Here is a 20,033-nt window from a genome sequence, read left to right on the forward strand (position 1 = left end):
CATCCCATGGTGTCCTCAAATCTGCGGCTGCTCTGCTTGAAGTCCCTTTCTAACGAGCCTCTTCATGTCCCCGTGTTTTGAGGTAGCGTTTAGTCCAGGCTTTACAGTGACCTCAGGAGTGGAAATGCAGGGAGCAGAGGGGTGTGTGGCTGGCTCAAGGGTGCCCCATGTCCCACTGTGGCCAATGCTGCCTGCAGGCGGCTGCCGCCGGGGCTGTGTGTCTTCTCCTGGCTGTATTATCAGCACCAAGGAGCAAGGCAGGGAGCTGGCATGGGAATTTGCATGTCTTAAAGCCCATGAGGGCACCCAACACAGCTGCAATGCACCCAGCCCTGCCTCTCTCAAAGAGGATGCTGGTTCCAGACAGTGACAGGAATCCCTGTTGCAAGAGTCCTTGCAGTGGTGGAATCAGTGGGATTAAGCAAGATACCCCAACCCACTGCTGTGAACAGTTCCCACAGTCCTGCTGGCCACGCTCCTCCGTGACTGCGCCAGCACATGCATGAGCCATTGTTGCCAATTATCTTAACAATATAGAAATTTTCCCTGAAATATCCTCTCCACATACAGAAGAGCGTCCATCAGCTGTGAACAAGTGTCATATCTAGGTACAGTCTGATCACACCCACAGCACGAGCGCTGGAGGGGAGGGCCAGATTCTGCAACCAGGCTGTTAACTCCCATACTCAAAGCCCATGAATTGGACCACAAAAGCAGGAGGAGTGTCTGAAATTATCTCCCTGAGATTCCTGTAACCATGAGACAAGCACCTAACTATGATGATCTAGAGGAATCACCTGTTTCAGTGTCAGTGACCCAGTGTGCAGTGCCTCAGGGTTCAATGCTAGTCCCATCCATGTCTCAGAAGGGCAGACACAGAGCTGGGGACTTCCTGGGTGACTCAGGGAATTTGTGGCTAGTTCCTCTGTGTGTGAGCAGAGCCACAGCCCTGATACCTAAAGAAAACTTGATACTCATTTTGGTCACCTGTTCATAACTGGAGTCCTATAGCTCTTGCCGCATGGGCTATGTCCATGTGCTTTTCATCCCTCCAGCCTCGCTGAGCCGGATAGGCACATCCTGCTTGGGAGTTGTCCACACCAAAGCCGCTGCCAAAACCTGCAGCGGGGAGGCAGCCTTGTTCTCCTCCCCTGCCCTCTCCTCAAGCTGGGCCCTTTCTGCAGCCTTCCCTGGCCAGGAGCTCCTCCAAGGTCATGGGTGACCCTCTGCCAGCCCCACGGCCCTGCTCTCCCCAGCCCCTCTGGAGAACGCAATCCACTGAGCCCTGATTTGTGAAGAAACTGCTGCTTTTTTTTTTTTTTTTTTTTTTAAGGGTTTCCTACTCAGATAGGTGAAAAACCTCCTGGATAGGAAAACCCTCAGAGTTTTTTTTTTTTTTTTCCCCCCTGAAAAAAGGGTGTTTAACCCAAAGGGGAAAAGACAGCTGCAGCATGAGCACAGGAGGAAAGCAGAGCCTAGCCCTCCGGGAGCCCTCTCCCTGCTGCTCCCCTCCAGCTGCATGTGGCAGACGTGCAGAGGACAGAGCCAGCACCCCAACCTCACCCAGCAGAGCCCCACCAACTGCGCCAGGCAGTGCTTGCACCTGTTCCCCTGCCGCCCTTGTCCCCGTGGGGCTGTGATGCCCCATGGTGAGTGGGGACACCCATGGGGCTCACACCAGATAGGACGTCCCCTCCGGGCAGGAGATCCAAGTGTCTTATCAGATTTCCCCTTTCACTTTCCTTGTTTGTTTGCTCAGGGCCGTTCTCCAGGAAAGTCAGTAAGATAGAGGGGTGAGATAGGAGCCATTGGCACTATCTCCTTGGAGCATGTGAAAACAATCAACACCACAGCCCCCATCCCTCAGGCCTATATAAGGCCACCACAGTTTGCAGCAGTTTGGCAGCAAGCACCTGCATGCCAGCAGGATAGACAGACTCGGTGGTAGCATCCATTGGTGCTGATGAGAAGAGCAAGCTAAAGGGGAGCTGGGCACATGGCTTGGGCTGTGAGGTGCCCCATGGGGCTCCTCCTCCTGCGTTTTGTCCCTGTCCCGGCTCTGCTGATGGCCCCTTTGCAGTGTGTCCTGATGGGATTTTGGATCAACAACCAGGGCTCCAACATGACCATCTATTTTGTGAATGACAAAGGTGAGTTCTCCGGCTTGTATCGCACCGCTGTGACAGCCACAATTAATGAAATCAAGATTTCTCCGCTGCAGGGATCTCAGCATCCCAAGAACAAGGTGAACCAGCCCACCTTTGGTTTCACTGTCAACTGGAGTTTTTTCAGGTGCTTCTCCCTTCCCCAGCCTCCCTGTGATGTCCCCAGCAGCAGCCTCTTGCCCTCCCTCATGGTGTCCCCAGTGCTCCCTTGTCCCCAAACCAGGAGCTGATCATGCTGGCACCTCCCACTCCCTGGTGTGTGTCTAGGGCAGGTCCAGCCTGAGAAGAGTAGGGGGCAGAACCTGACCTGGGTGTGTCTGGGCTTGTCACCCCCAAAACCTCCAAATCCACCAGGTCCCCTGTCCCTGGTTCCAGATGGAGAGGGAACCATCACCCACATGTCACCACAAGGCACAAAGGGGCTCTCAGTTCCAAGCTGTCCTGCTATGAGCTACACTGTTATGATCTGGGACCAAAACCATCCACACTATTTGCAGGTGCTTCCTTTATGAGATGATGAGACTCCTGCAAGAGGCTGCTCTTGAACCTAGCTGGTCATGGTAGCCTTTTTCACCCCAAACTGGGGTGAAACCTCCTAAGAACAAGGAAACCCCTAATCCAGAGGTTAAGAATACCTGTAGAAAGCCCCACGCTCCCAGTGTCCTGGATGCACCATTCATCCCCTTCTTATCCTCTCCCCACTGCGTGGAGCCACTCCGTGTCCTTTCCTGGATGCAAGCAGGGCGAGGGACCTCTATTCAACTAAATGACACTGTCCCCCCAAGCCCCTGTCCCCAGCACTCACCTCACCTCCCATCCCTTTCCTGCAGACTCCACCACTGTCTTCACGGGCCAGTGCTTCGTGGATGATGACGGGAAGGAAATTCTGAGGACCACATGGCTCCTGAGACAGGAGGTCAACAACCTCAAGGAGGACTGGAAAGCCACCAGGTGAGGTTTGGGCAAAGCAGAGCCCATGACTCCTTTAGAGTATCTGGAGGGTGCTTTGCTGGTTGCTAATTGCTGTGCTCAGGATGGGCAGTATTGGTGGTCACCTCCTGTGCTGCACAGGGGTCAGGGCAAAAAGTCCCATCATGCACCAAGGTGTGAGCTCTCTGTTTCCCTGCAGTATTGGCAGTGATGTGTTCACCCGGTTCCAGTGATGGGACACACGACCACCGCAGAGGATTTGTCTGTGCTCTACCTCCCTTGTGTATTTTGAAAATCTCTGCCCACTTCTCCATCCTCTCGGCTCTGTATCTCCCATGGGCTGCTGGAGGGCAGCTGAGCTGCTCCTCTCCCATGACCCTGCAGAACTACTCCATTCACAGTAAAGCTTCGGGGCTGCCAAGCTGCAAGTATCTTGTCATTGCTCCCAGACTTTGGGGTAAAACCAGGTTGGGGTTGCCTGGCTGGTTGTAGGAGGGCAGAGACAAACCTGCCACCTCTCTGGGACCCTGATGCTGAGTGAGGCGGCTCCAGGAGGTGGCTGCAGCAAGCCAAGATGCATGGAGCGGATGCCCTGGGTTGAAGTGGATCCTCCCAGAAGCTGCTTGTCTCTGCCAGAGGAAAAGGCATCAGTAACTTTTGCAAAGTCCACTAACCATCATCCCATCCCCGTGTGGGTCTGGGTGGTCTAATTCCCATGTTAACTTCAGCACAGTCCCAGAAGGGCCCATCAGCACTTACAGCAGGGATTAACTGACGGTTGTCCAAGAGCTGGACAAGAGTTGCAAGCTGCAACTGCTTCCAGACCCAAGAAAAGCCCAACAGCTGAGAAAAGCAGCAGAAACCTCTAACAGAGAAGGAAATTATCATTAGGACAAAATCACAGGGAGAGGTGTGCATTTTTTGCATCTGAGGAGGAGAGCTGGTGAGGTCGTGCATCCCAGCATCGTTACATCAGGGCAGTGGGACTGTGGCAGTGGGATGGTGGCAGTGCTGCGAGCGCTCCATGCAGCCCCTGCCAGCTTCAGTGCAAGGAGCGAGGCTGGCAGCGCCATGTCCCAAGGCCCCACAGCCCCTCTCCTCTCCAGCCCAGGCCAAGGGCTGCGCCAACGGTGCCGGTGCTGGCAACTTGGGCCGGCTCTATGTATAGTGGCCCCGCGTGCCGCGGCGCTGGCCAGGTCACGCAGACCTGCTGGCCTTGCGTTTCCCAGGCGCCCCACCACTGCCGGCCAGCTCTGTGCAACCCATCAGCCCAGGGGGCTCCCGTTACAGCCACAGGGCTATAAAGGGGCTGGGGCACAGGTGGTCGCAGGAGACCCGCAGCCACGGGGAGCGATGCACTTGCTCTGCTCCTGGCCCCAGTGCCACACACTAGCCCGGTCAGCAGGAAGGTACGGGGCCGGCACGGCGGGAGCGTGTCCTGGGATGCGGTGTGAGTAGCTGGGGGCTCCTCGGCTTGGTGCCTTTTTCATCTGAGACAAGGGATGCAGGCAGGAAGCTTTGGCACTGCAAAACGCGGGCTCGGGAGGTAACAACGGGAGCAGAAGAGAAAAGGGGAACATCCCCCCCCACCACCACCACGCATCCTTTTGCTCATGCACAGGCACCCTGTGCCTCTGCTGTGGGTGGCAGCTATACCCTCCTGGGGGAGCAGGGAGAGCTGCGATTCCCTCATGGTGTCTCTCGTATCCAAACTGCGGCTGGATCACCTGGGGATGGCTAACAGCCCCCGGTAGTGGGGAGGTAGCCAGTGCCCCAGGAGGCCACAGATGCCTTCACGGCCCATGTCTGTGCCCCTTGCAGTGTGACCTGAGCAGGCTGTGGAGGAACGAGCAGGAGTTGCTGATGGAGATCTGGGTGCTGCGGGACGATGGTGACTTCCAGGGCAAATACCTGATGTGGGTGAGCCTGTCCGGCGGCTGCATCCGCGTGTCCCCCCCTCAGGGGTGCCCAGCAGGACCTTGGCAAGGTGGCCTGGCCCATGTTTGGCTTCACTGTGCGCTGGGAGAGGTTCTCCAGTAGGTGCTGGGCGACGCAGGGACGGGCATGGGACAGGGACAGTGAGCAGGGCAGGCACTATGATGGGTGCGGGAGACCCAGGTCTGCTTTGTGCAAAAGGCTGTCGTATGTCTGAGCAAAGGGAAGCGGTCAGGAGAAGGGGAAATTGAGGGGGAATCACTGCACGGGGGGGGTGGGATGGCTGCAGCAGCACCTGGAGCAGGGTGACTTGAGCACCCTTGCATCAGCCTGTGGAGTCCATGGGGTCTGTGAGGTGCTCCCAGTGGTCCCGGGCATGAAGAGCTCCCTGAGCCCGGGCAGTGTCCCCATCCTCCTGCCCGTTTCCCGCAGATACCACAGCCATCTTCGTGGGGCAATGCTTCATGGACATGGGTGGGAAGGAGGTCCTGGCCACCACCTGGCTGCTGTGCGAGCTTGTGGGCTCCTTGGAGGATGACTGGAGAGCCATGAGGTAGAGAGAGGGTCCCTGCTTGGGCAGCCCCTCGGCCAGGCCACCACCGGCAGCCACAGCTCTCTGCTTCCCTGCAGAGTGGGCAGAAATGTCTTCACGTTCAAGCACAGCCCCAAGGGGAAGATCCTTCAGAGCTGGGCTCTCTCCTGCGAGGACAGCCCGTCACCCGCGCAGTGAAGCTGCCTCCACCTGCAGCCGGGACCCGCCAGCCCGATGTTGCCTCCCCGCGTGTCCCCACCACGACACCCAGGCTCCACCTCTGCTGCGTAGCAGTCCCCGCAAGGGGCAGGTGCCACCCCGACGGTGCCTGCGCAGGACCTCACCTGGATGCTGCACAGGACCCCAGCTGAATGCTCAGCGTGTGCCCCAGCTGGGTCCTCCTGCAGCCCCTAAAGCTTCTGTGCACCAGAACCAAAATGAGCCTCCCCTGCCCAAAATATTACCTCACGCACAGCTATTTTTATTATATCTTATTTTAAAAACTTGCCTTCATTCACCCTGATGCCGCTTCCCTCTCTGCAGCCAATGGGTCCCCCGCAGAGGCAAGGGCTAAGGGATATTTCTAGCCAGCACTACCCATCTCCAAGGGCATTGGGGCTTCTCCCCACATCCAGCTCCCTGCACACACTCCCCTCCTTATCCTAATCCCAATTTGCCCCTGCTCCTCAGCTGCCTGTCGGTGGCAGGGAGCCCTCCTGCATCCCAAATTGAGCTGCCATCCTTGCAGTGAGCAGGCAAGCCCTCTGTATCCCTCCCTGCCAGGCATTTTTGCAGCCCCCGGGCTATCCATGTATCCCATACATGTGAGCCCAGAGCTGCCCTGGGTGCCACTCGCAGGGCCACGCGTGCAAGCTGTGTCCCATCGCCTCCAGCCACCAGCAAAGCCCATCCCATGCGGTCTCACGGCAAAGGTGCCGGTGGCAGCGGGTGCGAGATGTACTGCTGCCTGTTGTAACCAGGAATTTGGATGCACCCAGGACAGCAGCCAAGTTTAGTCAGCTATTTTCAAGCCAGGTTTTTGGCAGGTTTATCTCAGACGCTTCCGCAGCCACAGGACAAATATAACCCTGGCATGAGGTGATTAAATGTGCAAGTAGAACATGCTGTCCAGCCTGGCGGGCGAGAGCTGTCAAGGGTTTGGAAACGCAACCTAACCCGGCACCCTCCATGGCTCAGCAAAGTCATCAGATGCAGGGGCATTTGCAGGCTGGCCGGCACCTTGGATGAAGCAAAGTGTCCCTGTCTATATGCAAACCCTCGGCCCGGCAGCATCCTGAAAGGACCATGCATGGCCCACAGGGCGACAGCAAAATACTCGCCATGTTGGTGTGGGAGGAGAGGGAAGAGTAGATTTATTGGGAGCTTGATCCTAGGAAAAGCCTTTTGGAAATGCATAAAAGGCAATAAAAAATAGTGATGGGGTGAGGAGAGAGATGTTTTCTGCTTGATGCAGCCTGCAGGATCCTGTCCCAGGAATGAGGCACCGAGCAGCGCCCAGTGCCTGGGATGCACTGGGGCTCCTGGCTGGTGCTGGGCAGTGCCAGGGGCTCTGCTGGAGGCAGTCTTCCTACTGGACAGGGATCCTTCTTGTTCATGTGCGGAAAATCTCGCTGTCAAGAACTGAATGTCCAAAAGGAGACAGAAGAGTCCTAAAACTTTATTCAAATAAAGGGAGAGTCCACCGGGCATATCCCTGTGGGGTCTCTCAAATTGCTGGGGGACGCAGCCCCCCCTTTTATCCTAATTTCCCGACCGAGGGATGCCCTCTCCTTTTCCCCATTGGCCAAGGTACTCAGAAGTTACAGCCTTCCCGGCCCGCCTACACCGAACTCCGTCCTCCTGCCATCTGTTCTCACCTGAGCTCACCAACTCCTTTGTCCCCCTTGCTGAAGAATGTGGGGGAATTGCCCTATTTCCCTCCTTTGTAAAGGCCCCCATCTCTTGGCAGATGGCTCTTTTTGTCCCACTCGCTCATGGCTCCACTCAGTCTCCCCTCCCTTTGTCCTGCTCTTCAGCCAAACTGTGGAGAAACCCCCTTATTGATGAATACAGAAACTTGAGCATTCCGCTCATTCACAGCACCCACTGGGGAGCTTCCAGTCCCAGGAGCCAGGTGGGTGCTTGTCTGTTTCCACCCCAGAGATGTCACAGCTCATTACACATGTGTTTAGGCAACAGCATCCCACCTTAATGTTCACCTACGACAGCCCCGCGTCTGCTCTGCCCGCTGCAGCACTCAGACACACAGCCCAGAAACGTGGGAAATGCCCCTCTGCTTGGCATGCTTTGCCCCCTGTGGCTGTTGCATCCCATTGCCTCAGGCAGGGCTGCAGCCGAGTTTAGTCAGCTATTTTCAAGCAAGGACTTTGGAAGGTTTATCTCCGAAGCCTCTTCCTCAGCAACAGGACAAACACAACCCCGGCAGGCATGGGGGGGGGGGGGGAGCGACTATTTGCACTCCGAATACGCTGTCCAGCACGGCAGGTGAGATGGCGAGCACCACGCCAGCCCTGGCCATGCCACCAAAGCACAGGGCGTGTGAGGGATCGAGCCAGCAAGGGCTTCCAGCCCAAAATTATCAGGAAATGAGTTTCCAAGCAAGAAAGATGATTTTTTTTTTCAGGGTGCTATTAGGGTGGGCCCTTAAAAAGAGGAAAACAAGGATGGCAACAGAACAGAGCAATCAGGAGCAATTTCTACATGCTGCAGAGCCCCTCTGCCATCCCAGGCAGGGCAGGGAGGCGAGCAGGGATTCAACCCCCATAACCACCATCTACAGAGCCCCGTCCCCTTGGCAGCTTGGGACCCTCCCTGGGAGCTGGGGCAAGGAGCGGGGCTACTCCGGGGTGGCCAGGCTGCTCTATGCATAGTGGCCCCGTGGGGCTGGCTGGGTCATGCAGACCTGCTGGCCTCGCATTCCCAGGCACCCTGCCACGTGCAGTGCGACCTAGGGGCTCCGGTTACAGCCGCAGAGCTATAAAGGGGGCCTGGGTGCAGGTGGTTGCGGGAGCCCTGTGGCCATGGGGAGTGTTGCGCTCACCCTGCTCCTGGCCCTGGTGCAGCACACCAGCCTGGCCAGCAGGAAGGTACTGGGACAACAGGAAGTCGCGGAGAGGCCGGGAGGGAGGGGACGGTCCGTTACAGCGGGAATTGCCCTGGGGACCTGAGCTGCTGTGGTGGCAAAAACCACTATCCCACGGGGTGCTGCCAGGAAGCTCGCGATGCCGATGGCGGTGGTGCTGGTGCCGCGCGTGGCAGCGCGGCATCCCCAGCCCATCCCTTGCCTCGCAGTGTGTGCTGTCTGGCTCATGGCGGAGCGACGATAGCGGCCACATGGTGGTGTCCGTGCTGGAGCCTGATGGCAGCTTCCTGGGCTCCTACCTGCTGGGGGCAGCCACTGGCGACTCTCAGCTCCTGGTGTCACTGCTGAAGGGGATGCAGCAGGACGCGGTGCTGGCAGCGCAGTCCGTCTTCTCCTTTGTCGTGCATTGGAGGCAGGGAGGTAGGTGGTAGCCGGCACGGCACGGTCAGGCCAGCCGGAACGGCACCTGTGGGACAGCTCATGCCGTGGTCGCATCACCCTTGCAGGGGCACCCGGGGGCAGGACCACGGCCTTCGTGGGCCAGTGCTACGTGGACAAGGCCGGTGAGGACGCCCTGCACGCGCTGTGGCTACTGAGGGACGAGGTGGAGAACCCCGGCCAGGACTGGAAAGCCACCAGGTGAGTGCCCGCCACCACCCCTGCAGCCACCACGGCCAACGCGCCATGTGTCCGGAGCAGGGTAGAAATCCCCCCACCTCAGGGGCGAAAAGGGGCCCTTGCGTTTGGGCACGGAGTCCCTCCACTGCAGCCCGGAGATGCCGTGACGGATGGAGGGGACTCCCCGCAGGATCAGCACCAGCGCTTTCACCCGGATAAAGTGACAGCCAGAGGGGAAGCCTGGAGAGCGAGGCCACGGCTGCAAGGAGACAGCGTATCCTTCTGCCGCTCACAGCCTGGCAGTGTGGAGCACTTTCATCAGCCCAACATGAACGCTGTGCATTGGGGGGAAATAAAGGGTTTTTGGGGCAGGGAGGAAAAGCAGTTCTTGCCTCTGTGTTCTGCCCTGATTCAAACCCACATGGGGAGGCCCCTTCCCTAGGGATGCGCTCAGGAGGCCACAACATCCCATGGCCTTCCAAAGGAGGCGCAAGCTCCTGTGGGGATGATGCGGCTGGTCGTGGCACCCTGGAGAGGTGCCAGAGGAAACACACAGGGGCAATGCAGAGGGGTGGTGGATGGGGAGCCACTGAAGGAGCCAGGTGCCCGGGGCCGTGCAGCCCCCATGAGCCCCATGGCGCGCCGGGAGGATGCACGTGCACCATGGCTGGACGGCATTCCTAGCACATGTCTCTAACCTGAACGTCTCCCCGATTGCTGCTCCTTTTTTTTTCTGTTTCCACCAATATCCAGAAGCTGGTGCTCATGGATCAAATATGTGGCGTCAGGGAGGGCGGGGGTTGCCGTTAGGGAGGGCAGTACTTCCTACTGCTGCGTTGGCAGCTGAAATGTCGAGGAAATGCTCTTCCTGATCTCCGAACCAGGGAAAAGGGGCTTGTAGCTCCCACAGCCCGCCCCAGCCCTTGCAAACTAACCTTATTTCACACTTTCATAACCTCCCTTAAAACACGTGCTCTCAGGAAAGAACAGCACTATCGACACACAGAGTTGTCAGACAGAAAAGAGAGGGTTTCTGTCTTGCACTGTCAGTGCCAGAGGCATGAGCAGAATATTTTGCCCTAAAGCCTCCTGGTTCTGCTCTGCTGGTCCGGGCCTTACAGCAGGGGGAGGGCGCACACCAGTCACCAGGGCAGGTTTGTTGTTGCTCTTCTGACCGAAGGCAAAATGAAATTATTGGCAGTGCTGTTACACTGGGGACTGGGTGAAAACACACTGCGTTCATGCAGGTGCCTACTGCCTTTCAGCCACGATGCAGTGGGAAATGTGTCACATTCTGGACTAAAAGAGCTAATGGGGACTCAAGCCCAAACCTCGTGCCAGCCTCATCCAAAACATGGGGTTGGAGTGAGGTGGCACAAATGCCAGCGGCAGAGCAGCACCAGGACCAGCACAGCAATCGTCTCCTAAAGCCATCCGTGCAGACACATCCCAAGGGCAGCACCTGAGCAGGCTTTAGCCTCCAAGATAACCCAGCCTCTCGATCCGCGTCCCACTGCAGCATCCCTGCACCGCGCGGCCTGGTCCTTGTGCCAAGAGTTGCTGTTCAGATGCTTTGGCTGTGGCACCCCATGTGTTTTCCCAGCACCCTGCCTCCTCTCATAGCAGTATCTTTTTTCTGACCAAGCTGAGCCAAGGAGTCGAGACCACGCTGGAGCACAGGGGTGCCCCAGTTGCTCCTGGCCACACAGCAGCCCAATTGCCCGCTCCTTGTGCTGCTGGCAGCACTGCAACGCTTTGGTTTTGATGACTCGCACGGGTCCTGGTGAGCACTGAGCCAAGGCGCAAACCTCCCATGGGTCCGAGAGGCTTCCTGGACATCCAGCAGCGCACGGGACCGGAGCGCTGCGCGTGGTGACTGCCTGCACCGAGGACACCAGCCTCCAGGTCTCTGCCTTCCTGGAGAAAACAGTCTGCAAGGAGACACCAGCGTGGCCTGACACTGCTTGTCCCAGTCAAGAAAGCAAAACGCCACCTCATGGGGCCGCAGATCTGAGCCAACCAGCCCCAGATCCAGTGGCTCTGGAAAAGGAGGTTCGAGGGAAAGCTTAACTCCAGCAGTCCTCAAGGCCTAGGCAGTCCAGAGAAGAAAACACAGGGTGTCCTGAACGCTCCTGAAGAACCAGGTCTGCGGAGCTGCCCGGAAGAGCCAGTGATACTAGCGAGGTGCAACTGGAGCAGGGTGGATGTAGAAAGAGGCCAAGCAAGCACCGCTGCCCACTGCCACAGCCCGAGCCCTGCCTGGGCTCTGGCAGGGACAGGTAGGGACAGGCAGTTTCAGCAGAGCCATGCTCCCCCTCCGGGAAGCGCCAGGGCATAGCGTGGGTGCACTTCCACAGGAGACGCCATCAGAGCACCCTCAGGCTGTGACCGGACAAGCCACCTGGGTCCACGGGTGGCTCCGTCTGAAAGCAACATCCTCCAGCTCTTGCCCCCAACCAGGGCAAGCAGGTGGGGCTGAGGCAGATGCTGCGATTTGCAGCTTAGACAGTGATTGCAAACTGAGACACGGAGCGGCGAGTGCCAGCGGGGAAGCTCCCGAGGAGCGCAGAGGCTGTGCTGCCTTGAAGGGCTCAGCCTGGGGCCCAGGCAGGGCAAGAACCACAGAGGCTCCTGGCTCTACAGACACCCACCCCAATTGAGCCATCACCTGCGTCCCCCCGGCCCTCCCGCACCCTTCGGCCAAGGGACGGATGGGTTGCACCACTGCCTTTGCACCACTTCCTGCAGTTGTGCAGCTCCTCGGTTATGGGTGACCTCAGGGGAAGCTGCTCAGTTCCGCTGCGCTGAGAGCTTTGCCGCATGTGCTGCAGATGTATTGCCATGGCTCCCCCGCCGCCCACGGCTGGCCTCAGGGTGCTCAGAGCAGGTCTCCATCCCCTTAGCCCTCTGAAAGGGGATGGGGAGCAGCACCACACTGCGATCTTGCATGGCCTCCCCTCAGCACAGAGCGCAACAGAGGGAACGCAGCGCAGGGTCTGCTCCCAGGGGCTCTCCTGAGCTCTCCCCACAGACTGAAAGCAGGAGCAGATGTCAGGCCTCCTGCAGCCCCAGTCCCTTGGAGATGCTTTCACGCAGCTGCAGCCCTGAGCATAGCCCCTAACCACCACTGCGCACTCTGCACTGACATGACCCCGAGGGCACGATGACGTGCTTTACACAACATTGACATGGAACGTCTTCACTGGCTGAGAACCAATGAGGGCAAGGAGAGCCACTCCACACTCCAGGAGAGGCACCAGCTCCCAGCTCAAAGCCTTTGCTCAGCCTTGCAGAGAGCAACAGCAGCCGCCTGCCTCACTGGCCAGCGCAGGAGGGCTCAGGCACTCAGGGACACTGCAGCTTTGAAGCGGGACTGCCTGCAGAGCCTTCAGGACAGCCAGCAGCTCTGCTGCTCTCTACCACTCCTGCTTTGGTTGTCTGGTACAAGGCTTGCCCCTTCCCCTCCCTGGAACTACTAAGTCCTGCTCCCAGGCTCGTGGGAGATGGAAGGGTAGTCCCCAAGAAGCTGGAGGGCAGATAGGTGCCCACACAGCTGGGGAAGGACTGCACCTTCTCTAGGCAGACCCGGAGTGTGTGCACGGCTTGCACGCTAGCAGGAACAGGGGGAGCGCGGTGCTTGCACAGAGGCAGGGCATCCCTCGGCACACAGGAGGCTGGCATCTAGCCCACCACGCCGCGCACAGACAAGAGACGGCAGCGCGAGGCTGAAGGCGTCCTAATGGCTGCCACACTCAGCAGGCAGTCCAGGACATGGCCTGTTCCACTCTAACAGGGCAGGGGGGAAGTGGGACAGGGCACCTGCCTACAGGCAGAGCAGGTACCAGGCCCCTCAGGTGCTGAGTGCCTTCACCCTCCACACAGCAGCCCTTCCCTAGTGAGCAACACAGGCACCGAGGGCTTCAGACCATGTCAACAGCCACAGCAGGAAATGGAGCTCTCCGAGCTTCCCATCTCTCCTCATCTCCGACAGGCACCTGTTCTGGATACACAGGGCAGGCTGTATGAACAGGTCACCTCTAAAATGATAAACTCGCTGAGCTGCCAGCTATCAGGGGAGTATTTAAAAGCATTTGCTTTGATAGATGATCCGTTAACACAGTTCTCTGTCTGTCCCTTCTTGACAAGGCGCACGGCACCGCCCTGGCAGGCGAGGCGAGACAATCACATCTCATCGACGCAGTGCTGCTGGATGACAATGCTGGCAGCGCGTTCCACCCACTTGTGCCTCTTGGCTTCCCAAGCTGCCGGCACTGCCAAGGGCAAAGCATTGCTCCCAGAGCACTGCTCCTGCAGCTGGGGAGGACCCAGCTCGGAGCTGGCTGCCACCGGAAGGTCAGAGGATGAGTTGCTGTTGAAAGAGGACCTGGGATCAACCTTGGGTGGATTCTGCCCCTCTTCCTGGGACTGGTTGAGGGTGCTCAAAAGCAAGGTGTCTTCAGGCTCTGCACTAAGCATCTCCAGCACAGCTTCCTCCTGCACATCAGGTGCTGCCTGCCAAACCTGGCTGGGGAACTCGCGGATCTGCCGTGACAGCACTGCAAGAGAGGCCGAGGCAGCCTTGTTATGCCCTCCTGGAGGGCGGGACACAAGGTCTCACGGTCCTGTTCTGAGCAGAGGATACCACAGAGTCCATGGGAGGAGAAAAGACATTCAACTAGGGCTGCCTCTTCCCCGGGGAGGCAAGGAAACAACGCTGCACAGCCACCAGGCACAAGCATGGCTTGTGCTTTGAGAGCGAGAGGATCTGAATGGCTCTGGCACTGCCCAGACAGCAAAGCCAAACCCAAATCCACCCCCAGACAAGGGGCTGCTACTAGGAGCTCAGGCTGTCTCTGAAGGAAGCACTCTGCCCTGGACGGGGACACTGCACCCAGAGCTGTCCCTCATTCCCCAGGCACTCACCTCGGAGCTCCGGCTGCAGCCCTCTGCTCCCAAAGGAAGAGGCTAGGGGAGAGAATGAGGCAGAAGGACAGACCTGGAAAGGGAAAGAGAAGCCATGAGCAAAGCCTTCCTGATCTTAGGGCACGGAAAAGGTATGACTGGCTGCCATTAATACTGCTTACCACACTTGTGACAACAAAGACTCCTTCAGAGAAGCTGGGGCTGAAGCCACTCACCACAATGCAGGTGCTTGCTGTGGTAGTTTTGGTTGTGGACTGCCTCACCAGCGCCTGAAGTTTCCGCAGCTTCTCAAGCAACAACCTGCAGGAGGAGAGCAGGCAACGCAGATCAACACAGTGGCAGAAACAAGAATTTCCCCTTTTGCAGCCAGGGACAGATCAGAGTCGTGAGGAGAGCCTTCCACATCCCATCCCCAGCCACATCCCACAACAACTCACAGAATGGTTAAGGTTGGAAGGGACCTCTAGAGATCATCTAGTCCAACCCCCCTGCACACGCAGGGTCACCTAGGACTGCATCCAAGCGGGTTTTGAAGATCTCCAGAGAAGGAGACTCCACAACCTCTCTGGGCAGCCTGTTCCAGGGCTCTGTCACCCTCACAGTAAAGACGTTCTTCCTCATATGGAGATGGAACTTCCTGTGTTTCAACTTGCACCCATAACTCACATGTTCTGCTTCTGCAGCAGCTGCACCTTCTTCTGGAGCTCGTGGTTCTGAGCTGTGCAGGCTGCCACCCTTCTGGGATGGACAAACAGCACAGGAACAGACACAGAGAGGTTTTGTTAGCCAAGAGCAGGCCCTTCACTAGAGCCCCTCCACAGGGAATCAGCCACTAACTCTATAGGTGGCTAGGACAGACACTTTTGGTAGCTCAAAGCCCAAGAATGACATCACACACAAGCTGCAGGGAGGGATGAGCCCTGACCCGTCTCTCGGAAAAGCACCACGCTGATCTGTAATGATGCCTCCTCCGAGCAGCACACCTGGCAGCCCTGCAGACAGGCGATGCTGGACTGTACCGCAAACCTTACCAGGAGAACACGTGGGCCCTGGCAAGCCAGCACTCTGCTTCAACTGAACGAGCCCCATGCCACCTCCCAGGAGCAGAGCAGACCATTTTCCAAGCTTTTGGGCTGCAGCTCTTCTCAAGAGGATTAAACTATAGACTCGGCCTCACTTTCTACCCAGGGCTGCAAGACTCCAGCAGCAGCAGAGCACTGCTGCCACAAGCAGGTACCTGTTTTCCAAGCCATCCACGTAGATCTTCTTCCTGCGGTGACTATCCTGGGCTGACTGCTTGTTCTGGATCTTCTGTCGCACCTTCTTCAGGAGCCACTCCTCAGCCTGCAAGAGCCATCACTGCTGAGTGGCCACCCCAGGGGCCAGGGGGGTGGCCACTCAGCCCCAGCAGGACCTGGGCACATCTGAGCGCTCACCCCTGAGGAGAAGGGCAGCAACCCGGGTGCTTTTGCTTCTGTCCTCCCCCAAACCACACAATGAACTAGACTGGCTGGAAGGAAAACTCTGGCCTGCCGATATGACCAGCAGTTTCCTAGTCTACCAAGAGCAAGGCGCACGCAAACAAGATGAAAAGACAGCTCATGAGCCACTAGGCAAGCAGCAGGAAAAACGCTGAAGGCAGCGGCAGTGCAACTGTCTCTGCAAACAGCTTAAGAGCAGCCAGGCATCTTGCTACTCTCCATGTCCCTGTGGGCAACTCAGGGCTACTGCCAAAGGGTATTTCACCCTGCTGGAGATGCCCTGAGCAGCAATAAATCTTTCCACACTGTTCCAGCCTCTGTTCTGCAGAGAGGAAACCCTCACCACGAGACACCACATCACCCCCCAACAGCTAATGGGGTGGCTGCTCTGCATCTACTTGGCTATGAAAAAAACAGACTGCTTTGCACATGGACCTCCGCAGCCCTCAAAGGAATCCAGCTTCCCCGGCCCTGCTAGATGGTGCCTGAATTCAACACACAGGGGCTAATACTCTCAGCAAGGCACTGTCCTGCATTTTAGATTCCTACTCTGCCTAAGGGAGCTGTTCTCGGAGCTGTTCACGCGCTCCAAGGTGGTTCGGGAATTGCCAGTCATTGCAAGGACTCACTTTGGTCGGCAGCAGACTAGTCGGTAATGAAACTCCCTCTTTCTCCAGGAGCTGCCTCTCCTCCTCCGTCAGGATCAGCTCTAGGAAGTCGAACTAGAAAACAGCCCAAAGGGGTCTCCTGAGGATCCAAAGCAAAGGGAGCACAGCCCAGGGTAGAGAAAGGTGTGCGGAAGCCCAAGCAGCATCGTGTTCTTCTCAGAGATACCCCCCACAGCGACCGCACGAGAGGAGAAGGGGACAAGGTGGGCAAAGGGACACAGTTCTGCGCCTTAGGCAGTCAGTACCTGCATGACAGCTCCAGACACATACTGAGGTCCAGCATCCACAGTGACAGCAAAAGGAAAAGCCGAGTCCTCTTCTAGTGTCTCGGCTGGGGTTTCTAAACCTGTCCACATCTCTAGGGAAAGAGAAGAGAGTCAAGCCCCAGGCCCCAATGAGGCAGCACAGACATCCCTGCCAGCCAAGTTTAGCACCACGAGACCACAAATGCAGAGAACCATCAAGCTGGTTCTCTCCATTGCTGTCTGCGACCCACACAAGAAAACCCTACACTGGCCTGTTTTCCTGCTAGGCCCAACACTGCCTGTTGCTGGAACAGGCAGCCCCACTTACCAAGGTCAATGGAAACATCTCCTTCTGCCACCTCAGACCTCATGCTTTCCAGTACGGGCCCATCCTGATGAAGGTAGTAATTGTGATCAAACTGAACAATGTTTGAGCTCTGAGGGCTGCTGGCAAAGTCATTGCCAGGGCTATGGGACAAATTATGGTCCTTGGAAATGCCACTGTCACCGTCATCATGTAAGCAACCTGGCAGCGTGTTCAGTTCATCTACAAAGGGGCTCAGCAGGGAGCTGATGAAGGCGTCCATCTCCTTGTTCAGAAGCTGCAGAGAAAAAGCTTCCACTAAGCATGAAGCCAAAGCTCCTGGACCACAACCCCCAGCAATCCCTCCAGAACAACCCACCTCGGGCTCCAACAGGCCCCAGCCTTCCAGCAAGTTGTTCTCCTCCCCTAGTATTTCAGGGCAGGGAGCATCATCCTTCAGGAGAAAGTCGAGCAGATCCTCATCTGCCAGGGCAGCCAATTCCTCTGGGCTCGACATCTGAATAAAACAGCCAAAATGACTGTGGGCCTCAGGGAAAACACCAGCAGTTCTCTAGGAGGTCACTCTACCGCTGTGCTGAAGTACAAAGTCCCCCTATGCAGGGAAGAGCAGTCAGGACCCCGCAGCAATGATACAGTCCCAACAAGGTGATTACCACTGCTTGTGACACCCTGTCTGGCTGTCCCTGCCAAGCAGGAACAGGCCATTGGAGGAGGCTCCACCCAGAAGTCAGAACTGTTGGAAAATGAGGGAAAGCAGAAGGGCCCCCTGGCACCGTTAGGTTTTTGGATGTAGCTGACATCACAGCTCAGAGAAGGAAAAAACAAACACAAGGAAGGGGTCAGTACAGCCTACGGACATGGGGCTGCTGCCCCGGGAAGCAGGAAGCTGCTGTGCCAGAGTGCGCTGGTTACCGCAGAAGGAGCGGGAAAGGAAGCAAGGAGAGGAAGCGTGCACCGAGCAGAGCGCGGGCAGCGCCGGAGCCCACGGGCCGCCCGGACACAGCAGCGCCCTGTGGGGAGGTAGGCGCGGCGCAGGCCGCCCTGGGCCGGGAGGCGGGCGCGGCAGCAGCTCCTTCCTACGTGGCAGAAGCTGCCGCCGCACCGCGCCCGTGCCGGCCCGCGGAGGCCGCCGCCGCTCGCGCGGCGCGACGGGCCAGGCCCTGTCCTTGGCTCGCAGAGCCCGCGGAGGGCCGGGTGCAGCAGCTCCCAGTCCCGCCGCCGCTCTGAGCCCCGGCTGCGACCCGGACGCCCGGGCCCCCCGCGCGGCTCGCTCTGACAGGGAAAGAAGCGCACCAACCTCCGACAGCGACGCTTCCAACGCACCACGGATGACGTCAGCACCCTCCCAACAGGCCGCGCGGGAGGGGAGGGGGGCGGGGGGGGGGAAGGAAGTGGCGGAAACACGCGTATGGGGCTCGGAGGGCATGTCCATGACCTAGAGGGCGTGGTCTGTGTTTTCGGGGGCCTGCCGTGGACACGGGGGCGTGGCCTGCAGTGAAGGAGGCGTGGTCGTGGGCATGGGGGCGTGGCCTGACTCGTGGGGGCGTGGCCGTCGCGGGTGCGGCGGGGCGCGGAGCGCATGCGCGATGCGCGGCGGGGCGGGGCGCGGGCGCTGTCGCCGCTGCAGAGGTTCGGCGCTCTTGGCACGTAGTTCTTGCCTGCGCACAGGTAGGAGGAGGCGGCGGTGGCGGATGCGCGCGCGGAGCTCACTCATCCTCACTTAGTGGGTAAGGGGGCGCCGGGCGGCCCGTGAGCAGGGCCCTGTTACTGGCGGCACCGTCTGCACGGAGGCCCGCGGTACCGGCACTGCCGGAAAGGCGGCTTCCCGCCGTGCACGAACCCACGTGGAGAGACCGGAGCGAGCGGCGCCGCGGCCGGCGGGGATGGAGCCGGGAGCGGAACCGAGACTTCCCCGGGGACCCGATCCGGCTGTCCCCGCGCGGCTCTCGGCCGACACGTGCCGGGCCCGGGAGCGGCGCTGCGCCCTCTCGCGTGGCGCACATGGTGCCGCTCAGCTCTGGCAGCGCCGCGGCTGCCGGCCCCGCACCTGCGGAAGCACCAAGACTTGCAGCTTCCCGAGCGCTACGGGGCTGGCACGTGAGCAGGAGGTGAGGCCGTGTGAAACGTGTGTCCCGCTCCAAGGGCCTCCCGTGCACGCCCTGCCCACTGTCCTGTCTGTGGCGGGTTGTGCCCGGGCTGCCGGTGCTGCCACCAGGGCTCCGGCGTGCACCTTGCTGCCCCGGTCCTGCTCGCACGCTGCACTTGTCTGGCTCATCTCGGCCACATCCTGTTAGCGCTGCCTGGAAATAGCTGTGCCCAGGGGGGAAGCTGCGGTGGCCTCCCTGGAGACCGTGTGGCTTGGATGGAAGTCGGTCATGTGGCCCGCAGGGACTGATTTAAAGGCCAGCTGAAGGAAGCCGTCGCCACTGACGTTGTCCATGGCGGCCCACTCCTCCCTGCCGCTTCCTGCGCTGTCCCACCACGGCGGGAGGCTCTATGCCATGGGGAAGTGGGAAGCGCAAGTGCTCCTTGTAGCCTGGCCATGTGGCACCCGCTGCCCACGCAGTGCTTGGGGACGCATGGGGAAGCGCTTGAGGACAGACGGGCGCCACCGCTGCTCCTGTTTCTTGGGTTTCTGAGTCAGCCGCTGCCCTGCTGCAGCCCATATGGGATCTTCTCAAAGGCGTCTGTGTGCAGAGTAGTAGTCTCACTAGTCCCCTAAGGTGAGTCCAGTGAGCGAATGGGGTATTGCCGCTTTGCTCGATGCCCCAACTTGTGTTGGTGGTGTCCGTTTGGTGCGACCCGCCCAAGGGTGAGCGGGATGCCCCTGTGTGGCCCATGGGTCCAGCAGAAGAAAAACAGGGAAGTCTGATTGCAAACCCACCAGAGAGAAGGGGTCAGAAGTCAAAGCAGCAGAGGCAGGTCCTGAAATAGAAAAGGCCTTTCTAGGACACCCCCAATAAGTATGAAGCTAAAGGGAGACAGTGGTGGGGTAGCTGATGTCCCTCCTGTCCCACAGAGTGGGCTGCTAAGGAGCATCCCATGTGTGGGTGCATGGCGGGATGCAGAGGGCGGCAGGAGCTCAGGGGTGCCGAAAGCGGCCTCCAA

At 58.7% G+C, this 20,033-nt stretch overlaps 3 protein-coding genes and 1 pseudogene across 3 annotated transcripts; 3 read left to right on the forward strand and 1 right to left on the reverse strand.

Annotated features, from left to right (window-relative positions):
* Nucleotides 1-2,122: 2,122 nt before the first annotated feature.
* Nucleotides 2,123-3,390, forward strand: LOC148591512 (avidin-like). The gene is made up of 3 exons (XM_088537429.1): nucleotides 2,123-2,286; nucleotides 2,991-3,116; nucleotides 3,295-3,390. Exons 1-3 carry the CDS (start codon nucleotides 2,123-2,125, stop codon nucleotides 3,326-3,328), a joined length of 324 nt encoding a protein of 107 aa, XP_088393555.1. The 3' UTR covers nucleotides 3,329-3,390.
* Nucleotides 3,391-3,467: 77 nt separating this feature from the next.
* On the forward strand, nucleotides 3,468-5,760 carry LOC148591513 (avidin-like; annotated as a pseudogene).
* A 2,843-nt stretch (nucleotides 5,761-8,603) lies between these two features.
* Nucleotides 8,604-9,507, forward strand: LOC148591514 (avidin-like). Its single transcript, XM_088537442.1, has 4 exons — nucleotides 8,604-8,669; nucleotides 8,875-9,085; nucleotides 9,172-9,304; nucleotides 9,474-9,507. The coding sequence occupies exons 1-4, from the start codon at nucleotides 8,604-8,606 to the stop codon at nucleotides 9,505-9,507; spliced, it is 444 nt and encodes a 147-aa protein (XP_088393568.1).
* Nucleotides 9,508-13,241: 3,734 nt separating this feature from the next.
* On the reverse strand, nucleotides 13,242-18,257 carry LOC104578114 (cyclic AMP-responsive element-binding protein 3-like). Its single transcript, XM_088537445.1, is given in 11 exon segments — nucleotides 13,242-13,839; nucleotides 14,207-14,244; nucleotides 14,246-14,279; nucleotides 14,415-14,506; nucleotides 14,873-14,941; nucleotides 15,444-15,550; nucleotides 16,317-16,409; nucleotides 16,601-16,713; nucleotides 16,929-17,202; nucleotides 17,284-17,421; nucleotides 18,223-18,257. Coding segments are annotated over 10 exon segments (1,332 nt in total). The 5' UTR covers nucleotides 18,223-18,257; the 3' UTR covers nucleotides 13,242-13,465.
* Between the last annotated feature and the right edge of the window lie 1,776 nt (nucleotides 18,258-20,033).

This window comes from Tinamus guttatus, unplaced genomic scaffold, assembly GCF_059628265.1.
Source record: "Tinamus guttatus ecotype Peru unplaced genomic scaffold, ASM5962826v1 Tinamus_guttatus_pri_ptg000770l, whole genome shotgun sequence".
Classification (NCBI taxonomy): domain Eukaryota; kingdom Metazoa; phylum Chordata; class Aves; order Tinamiformes; family Tinamidae; genus Tinamus; species Tinamus guttatus.